Source organism: Bufo gargarizans, chromosome 1 (assembly GCF_014858855.1).
Source record: "Bufo gargarizans isolate SCDJY-AF-19 chromosome 1, ASM1485885v1, whole genome shotgun sequence".
In the NCBI taxonomy this organism is placed as follows: Eukaryota; Metazoa; Chordata; class Amphibia; order Anura; family Bufonidae; genus Bufo; species Bufo gargarizans.
In genome coordinates this window covers 536,351,778-536,360,451 of record NC_058080.1, presented here as the reverse complement: position 1 = coordinate 536,360,451, position 8,674 = coordinate 536,351,778, and the positions used below count along the sequence as shown (strand labels likewise).

The window sequence follows — 8,674 nt, the reverse complement described above, 5'->3', positions numbered from 1 at the left end:
GTTCATACCAGAAAATAAGAAAGTCTTCTGTTCTGTTGGGCTTGTAGTTCAGAATCAAGTGAAAAAACAAACGTCACATAAAAGATTTTCAAGCAGAATTGAGCTGGAGTCGGACATCTAGCCTAGAAATGCCAAGTACCTCTGATGTATCATCCACAATACAAAGAACTCATCCGTTCCTGAGGCCACAAGACAACAGGTAGTACTCAACAATTATAAATAGGAGGGAAAAACTGTACTGACAACCGGGAAGAGTCATCATATCTGGTGCTAACAGAGTCCGAACCTGGGAACCTTGTGTAGTCACACAAACACGGCTCAAGTAATACACGAAAGACAAGTCTCAGGGTGTCCAAAAAGATGATCCTTCCAGTCATTAGCACCAGAAAACTAAACTGAAGCCATGTTCTTTTCTTGTGCTGCCTCTACGACGTATTGGCAGTTCTGACATCTGCATAAAAATGTAAATACATAAAAGTACTATCTATAGAGGCGTTTCAATGACAGCATCGCAAGAACGTATAAAGTACAACAGGATGCTACATCTCAGTTTCCTATGAACGGAAAGGCAAAAAACGCAAAAGGCACCAAAGAAAGGGGGGTAGGGGAAAAAAAAAAACGTAAAACGACACAGTCAATCATTGCACTGTTTTAACAGTTGTAAAAGCCATCCCCAAATGAGCTTCAGGCTATGGTGAGCAAGCAGTTTGCCATCAGGCTTCATTTATACAGATGCAAGAACAGTCTGTGAGTTCTATGTATTTTAGGGTAAAAAAAAAAAAAAAAAGATTCCCCGATTTCCTCCGATAGGATTCGATTCCATTCTAGTCTTAAAATATATAGCTCAGTGAATTAAGCTGTATTCCTTTAAAGGAGAAGGGAGTTCAGCTACTGGCTGAGGTGAAGAGATGACAGCGAAGAGGTTGCCTGTGCCTATAACCAACTGCTTAGGGAGAAACATGGAAAAGGGTGTTACAACCTCTTAAAGGCGTTGTCCAATGACAGGGCATCTGTCAGCAGATCTGCACCTATGACACTGGCTGACCCGTTACATGTGCTCCTGGCAGCCGAAGGCATGTGTTGGTCCCATGTCCATATCTGCCCGCATTTCTGACAAAATTTTAATATATGCAAATGAGCCTCTAGGAGCAACGAGGGCTGTCATTAAAGAGGACCTTTTACCGGATTTTATTACTTGAGATAAGTACCTGTACTTGCGGGGTACCCCCCACTGATGCTACCACCCTGCCTGTCTTGTTAAAATAGCGCTCCTACGCCACGCTGTCTTCCCTGGTATTTTCCCCCCTCAGTATGCAAATACTGAGCATCGGAGCAATGGGGAGGAGACACAGTTTGTCTGTGGGAGTCTCCTTCTCCCCTGGCTGTAGCACTGTCCAATCGCATCGGAGAGGGTAACAGCCAGGAACGTATTTTCTCCCTGGCTATGATGCTCTGCACTGTAATTGGACAGCGCTACAGCCAGGGGAGAAGGAGGAGACGGGGGAAGACAGCGTGGCGAAGGAGCGCTATTTTAACATAACAGGCAGGGTGGCAGCATCAGAGGGAGAAGGGGGGTAGCCCGCAAGTACAGGTACTTATCTCAATTAATGAAATCCGGTGAAAGGTCCTCTTTAAACCTAGCGGCTCTGCTTTCTCTGCAACTGCCACGCCTTTCTCCACTTTGACTGGCAGGGCCAGGCAGTTATCATGCCTGACTGTCAATCACAGTGGAGAGGGCGTGGCAGTTGCAGAGAAAGCAGAGCCTCTAGGTGTAATGGCAACACCCTCGTTGCTCCTAGTGGCTCATTTGCATATATTGAAATTCTCTATATCTCTAACAGATGTCTTCAGCTGCCAAGCATACATACAACAGGTCAGTCAGTCTCATAGGTACAAATCTGCTGATTGCTTTTAGGAGCTGATCTGTGAGGTCCCGTCTGACCTCATCATGGGTCCTGTGTTCCCCAGTTTGAATGGCGTAGCACTCAAGTGTGCGTACTTCAGCTCCATGGGACTGCTAACCAAGTGCTGTACTCCATCTCCTGCAGTCCCACAGAAGGATGGAACGTTGGTGCAAAAGTGCAACTTGCCGCACCATTCATACAGGGGAATAAGACTCACCTCTCTAGTGATCAAGAAGGGCCCCAGTAGTCGGGAACAACCCCTTTTAAAAATGGCAGGACAGTGTGTCTAAAGGCAATTATAAGCGAGTCACTTCATGGTATCAATCACGCAAAATAAAAAAACCATACCTAAAAACAATAAGCTTGCAAATCAAATATTCCCCATTGTATGCATAGCAGAAAGACATAGCTCATAGTCACTATCATGGAGACGCCACAACAGAGTACTGAATCCCCTGCTACCACACACAAGCACACTCACATAGGTTTGGCAGGAGGAGTTGTTAAAGGATTTTGAGAGCTGGAACCCAATGACATAAAAATATATAGAGAATGCAGAAATGGTACCCTGGAAAACGCTGTGCAAATCTCTAGGCTGTATGTCCATAGTCCCATAGATCTTCCAGGTCAGAAAATCAGTTAGCAGCACTTGCATTCTACTCCAGTTCTCCTCAATACATGTAATAGATGTCTAAAACCTTTCAGGAGCACGAGCCTTATAGTTCTGATATGTCACTGGCCGCAGCTCCAGATCCATTCACCATGTAAACATGAAACGGTCAGGCAATGATTTGCTGCTCGTAGAGGGCCACCTATCTCCTTTCCAGGAGATTTTCTGCTTCATTGTCAAAAGATTCAGAAAAATTACCAGGGAAAAAGAAAAACAAAAACTAAAGCAAATCGGGGGGATGGGGGGGAAGTTAAAGAAAAGATTGGCACCCGGCCTTCTATAGCCGGCACAAGCAGAAGAGTGTGGGGATAAACACTCCAAAGGCCACCAGAATTGGAAACATGAGGCTGCTGTTGTCTGAGGCATATGGGTTAGGGGTGCGAGGACCAGACTGCACACTTTTCTTGGCATTCCTCCTTGTACTAGGGCTTTCCTCCTCTTCATCTTCTTCCTCCTCTTCTTTCTTTTCTAGACCAGGGTGAGGCTGCAGCTTTGGGACTTCTAAGGATTTTTAAAGGGAGAAAAAAAAAAAAAAAAAAAAAAAAGTACATTAATGAAGTAAATGTTACCTTTCATAATTATTCTTAAAAACTGACAGCACCATATGGACATCGGTTATAGTCTATTAGGTAGGGGCCACCTCCTGGTCACGTAACATTATAAGCTCTGCTGGGGTATTTAGGGGGCCCGGCACCCCCACTGATCAGCTAGGGCAGGCTTCCCTTCATTGTTTACATCACAGCGGTGAGCAGGTGTAATTACAAGAAGCCGTACGATTCACTTCTATGGGATGGCTCGTTCCTATTAAACCGTATATGCACGAGCCATCCCATTGAAGCGAATGGGGAGGCTTAGGTGTAATTACACCTGCTCACCTGTGCTGTTGCGACGGCGAACAATGAAGGGAAGGCTGTGCTTGCTCTCTCCTCAACCAGGTGATTTAACAATGTGTTTATTCACTGCACTGCACCAATGTAATTAACCTCATAATACAAATATAGACTGCAGTTCCCAGCTATATGACACAGCTGGCACTCGGTCTCAATGACAGGGATCCTGCCGAACCGTGCCAATTAACCCCTTAGGTGCCACATTTGAGGGGTAAATTGCCTTGGTTCGCAGGATCAGCACTTCCTGTCATTGAGACCGGGTGCCGGGTATGTGATATAGCTAGCACCCGCAGACTATATTTGAATTGAGGGCAATTCTCATTTGTGACGCAGCGGCAGCCGAATCAGTGGGGAGGGACTCTCTCCTTCTCCACTGTGCCGGCTGTAATGTGCGCCGGACGTTTTAGAGGCATTCAGCACTGTGACGTGTGTCTGCCCCCCTATAACGTCACTAAAATACTGCAGCAATTAAGGGTACTTTCACACTAGCGTATTTCTTTTCCGGTGATGAGTTCCTTCTAGGGGCTCAAAACCGGAAAAAAAAAAAACAGATCAGTTTTCTCCTAATGCATTCTGAATGGAGAGTAATCCGTTCAGCATGCATCAGGATGTCTTCAGTTCAGTCACTGTACGGTTTTTGGACGGAGAAAATACCGCAGCATGCTGTGGTATTTTCTCAGTCCAAAATTCCGGAACACTTACTGGAATGCCGGATCTGGCATTATTTTACATTGAAATGCATTAATGCCGGATCCGGCCCCAAGTTTTCTGGAAAAACGTATCCGGTTTTGAGGTCTGCGCATGGGCAGACCTTTAAAAATGTGAAAAAGATAGATACCAGATCCGTTTTTCCCAGATGACAACCGGAGAGACGGATCTGGTATTGCAATACATTTATGAGACGAATCTGCACCCGGAGCAGTCTACAAATGGTATCCGTTTGCATACAGATTGCCAGATGGAACTGCCTGTCAGAATCCAGCGACGCTTGTGTGAAAGTACCCTAAGAAATGGCGATAGCTCCATTTCTTAATACCGGTTTATTGCCCAACCCTATCCTAAACTCTTCTGTTAGGCAAAGTACTCCTATAAACTAGACGGTCACAGTGCCAAACCCAACTTGGCACAGTGTCAGGTCCCGCTGCAGTACACTGCATGTACAGAGACATACAAACATAGGCTAAGGCATTCTGATCTGGTACCCAGTTCCATCAAAGAATGCCAGGAATCGGCTGGACACAAACCACAGCATGCAGAGGTTTCTGTCCGGCTGATTCTCTGCCACATAGCAGCCGGATCTCTGCCGGACCCCCATTATAGTTAATGGCAGTGCCAGATCTGGAGACGTCCGGAACAGCCTGCCGGAGATGTGAAGCAAGACTAAACTGTATGCAAAGCATAAAATAATATAAACTACAGACCAGGTATTCAAGTTGTTCCCATGACTCACCGTCTACTGTTCCTTTCATAAGGTACAGAGCACAAACTTTGGGATTATCGTAATATCCCTGAAAAGAAAATAATAATTATCTTATAGGCCAAAAAAATAAAATTATAATTTTTCAATAATGATACATTAGCTAAGGGGCATAAACAGCTACAAGACAATCTACTGATGCAACAAACACTTCAGTCGCTGACTATATTTTGGACAACTCTAGGGTCATCAAAGAGTAACCTATTGTTTAAAGCATTTAACGTATTTTTCGCCTCATAAGACGCACTTCCTCCCCACAAAAGTGTGGGGGGAGGGAAGGAAGGCAGTACGTCTTATGGGGCAAATGCTGCCTTTTTTGCTATGCTAACAACACTGATACATCGCCGGCTGTGATGCTGCACAGCGAGGCGATGTATCGGAGGGGCTGGAGGCTGGCAACTGCTGTTGGAATCGCAGCGGGGCCCGATGCAGTCACTGTACTCTTACACCGGGCCCTGCCGCTCACAGCAGACTTCATAACTAAACAGTCCTTAACCTCTTAGTAACGTTAGTTAAAGTAGTGCTATCCCGTGTACTAGTACTTACTATCAAACTACCATAACATGGAGGGCGGCCAGCAGCGTAACGCCACTCACGTCACGCGCCTGCTCCTCCCACTTTATTAATGAAGCAGGCTGAGCAGGTGAGTGGCGTTACGCTGCCTGCCGCCCTGTATGCTACGAGAGTTTTATAGTAAGTATTAGTACATGGGATAGCGCTACTTTAGCTAACGTTACCAAGAGGTTAAGTATTACTACAGTTTAGATACGAAGACTGCTGTGAGCGGGCCCTGTATATTGGGAGGGGTGGGGGGGTGGGGGAAATCTGTGGATGACATATATATAGCAGTGCCATCCACAGATCGCCCTTCCCATAACAGTGCCACCCACAGATCACCATTAGTTCAAAACCCACCTTTTGGTTCAAAATAAATAAAAAATATAAATCTTATTTTCCCTCTTTAAAAACCTAGATGCGTCTTATGGGGCGAAAAATACGGGTATGTTGAAAAAATTTGGGGTGATATTTTTAATTTTTCATGTCACTGATTATATATCTATCAAAAATAATATGCATTGCAGTGTGAAATTCACACCAACAGCTTTCTACTGTGTGAACATGTCCTAAAACCGATCAGGATCTGTCATGACTTCAAAGGTTACCTTTACAAACTCCACATTGAGCTTCCCTGTAAAGGTGGACACTTCTCCTTGCACAGTAAGTTTCCCCTTCTTGATGACCACGAGGATGATCTCATCATGGGCTGTGCTGTGTCCTACACGGTCAAATATATCCAGATCTTTTACCACATTATGTCCATTTACACGTACGTCAAACACCTGAGGGAAGCAGAAATATGAGCCGTCAGTGTCACTCACCTCCACGGGCTGCAGGCCATCTGCTACAATCTCACGGGACACAAGCTAGAATGGGAGGAGACAGCAAGGAACACGACACCCTTACCTTCTGTTGCGACTGCGCAAAGTACACCTCTGCAAATTTCAGCACTAGGACATATTCCCCTTCTTCTCGGATAGGGATCTCGTACCCAAAGGTGTCTTCATTGTACCTCTCGGTCTGGTATAGAATCTGATCCTCTGGGGCGGAGCGGAGAATTGGCAGCTTCAATCCATAATCTGATGCTGATTAGGGAAAGAGGAAAAAAGGACTTCAGCTGTAATGTACTCTCTCATTCAATCTGCACGGCCTTCAAAACCATGGAGCCTGCACCTGACAGTGCCAACTCTGCGTGAAAGAGTTACTGATCTACTATCACAGGTGCCATGAGGCCTCTTTCACACATCCGTGATGGCATCTGTAACACGATCCGTGAAGGATCCGCGTTTCACGAACGTGTGAAAGAGGCTAAGATCATACACTATGAAGAGACAGGGGCAGCTGGCATCTCTGGCACATGTTCCACATCTAGTCAATGCCCACCATGGGTACTGACAGCACCTTCTGCAGCCAGGATCTCCTAGTAAATCATTCCTATAGGTGACTTTTGGGTGCACATCCAGGCTAACACACTGTAGGACAAGTCCCATATGTTGTGCACACAGGACTTCCACTTGCCTCGCTGGCAAAGTGCTGCCCGAACACTAAGGACTGGGCACCTTTCGCCCATCTACTCACCTCTGCCCACTCTGCCCTCCAGCGGGTCCTTCCGGTAGTGGATGCCGTGCACGTCCACATGGGCCTCGCCCCCAGCATTGACAGCCCAAATCACCTTGTCACCCAAAGCAGCTTCTACCACCGCAAGCGGAACCAGAGCAGCGATCAGCAGCAGGGCCAGGGGAGCCCGGGCTGTTACACTAGGCATGATTGTATCGGTGGAGGCCAACACCTGGCAATGCAGTATTCAGTCACCCGAATCCCGGCCGGGCTCTCTCCGTGTTCAACCGCTTCCCCCTTACCGAGCCCCCGCGGCTGCCCCGCACTTCGCTGCTCCCAGCAGCCCGCACATTTCATTCACTCTCACCCAAGGGTCACTCGAACTTGCTCATGTTTCACGTGAGCCAATCCCGAAAGCCTCCGAATAGGACAGGACGGGCGAGCCCTATGATTGGCCGAGAAAAAGAGCGAAAAGTACGTGCTGGAAGTGATAAATAGTAAGACGAGCCAATCTCCAGCGAACACTGGGCACGGGGGCGGGGCCTCACAGGCAGGGTTTGTCTGACGCGTAGAAACCGGTTGGTCCGGTTATGAGAGGCGGAAGTGAGTCGCGCTTCCGGGTCCAGCTTACCGTTATAGAGCGGCAGCCGCCTATGGGGAGACCGCTTAAAGGGACGTTACCTTCCTAATACGTCTTTAGTGAGAGGGAAGGCAGCGCAAAGTGACTAGAATATCAAGTCAGGTGCGCGCATTACAGGCAGCCAATCAGCGAGCTCCAGCGCTACTAGCCGCCAGGCATGCTGGGACGAACTCGCCGTACGGAATGCTGGCTGTCAGGAAGGAGGTCGCCATAGCAACGGGCATTAGTGTGTGTATACGAGCACCATGTGCTTACAACATTACAGGGTCCAGATCGGGTTACTGTACATCAGCTGCGGGGACTGTGTAGTGAAGCTGCGACTATTCATTCTGGAGATAGTCATCCATGTGCGCAGTCAGTTCTGAACTACAGCTGCAGAGTGCAGTCCTATTCTGTTGCAGTCTATGGTATAAGCGATCAGAAGATTGCTTGCTACCACCGGAAATACCGTTATGTAGCTGACTGACATGGCGATGCGCTAATGTCAGCACTACATAACAGTATGTTTTTTACCTTTCTCCCTGCAGCCATTTTGGAAAAATAAGCACTTTTATAATATGCTAATGAGCCTCTAGGTGCTATGTGGGCGTAGAATCAGCACCTAGAGGCTCCGTCTACTCACCCTTTATCCCACCCAGGTCCCCTGTTCTGCCCGCCCCGCTCCTCTTGATTGATGTGACAGTTCGCAGCATCATTGACGAAATCCCGCGCCTTCGCCGTTCACTTCTGTCTTCGGCGCATGCGCAGTGAGTGAAGGCCGCTCTCCTGGTGCCGGCTTCCTCACTGTGACGTAGTCGGCGCAGGCGCAGTGAGGAATTCGGCACCAGGAGCGCATAATTCACTCACTGCGCCTGCGCCGAATACAGAAGTGAATGGTGCAGACGCGGGATTTCGTCAACGATGCTGCGAACCGCCACATCAATCAAGAGGAGCGGGGCGGACAGAACAGGGGACCTGGGCGGGATAAAGCTTGAGTAG

The 8,674-nt window shown here is 47.6% G+C and overlaps 1 protein-coding gene across 1 annotated transcript; it reads right to left on the bottom strand.

Annotated features, from left to right (window-relative positions):
- Window positions 1-2,719: 2,719 nt before the first annotated feature.
- Window positions 2,720-7,743, bottom strand: MLEC (malectin). The gene is made up of 5 exons (XM_044289480.1): window positions 7,078-7,743; window positions 6,406-6,584; window positions 6,105-6,281; window positions 4,915-4,972; window positions 2,720-3,075 (listed from the first exon to the last, which is right to left on the bottom strand). The coding sequence occupies exons 1-5, from the start codon at window positions 7,262-7,264 to the stop codon at window positions 2,852-2,854; spliced, it is 825 nt and encodes a 274-aa protein (XP_044145415.1). The 5' UTR covers window positions 7,265-7,743; the 3' UTR covers window positions 2,720-2,851.
- Window positions 7,744-8,674: the final 931 nt, after the last annotated feature.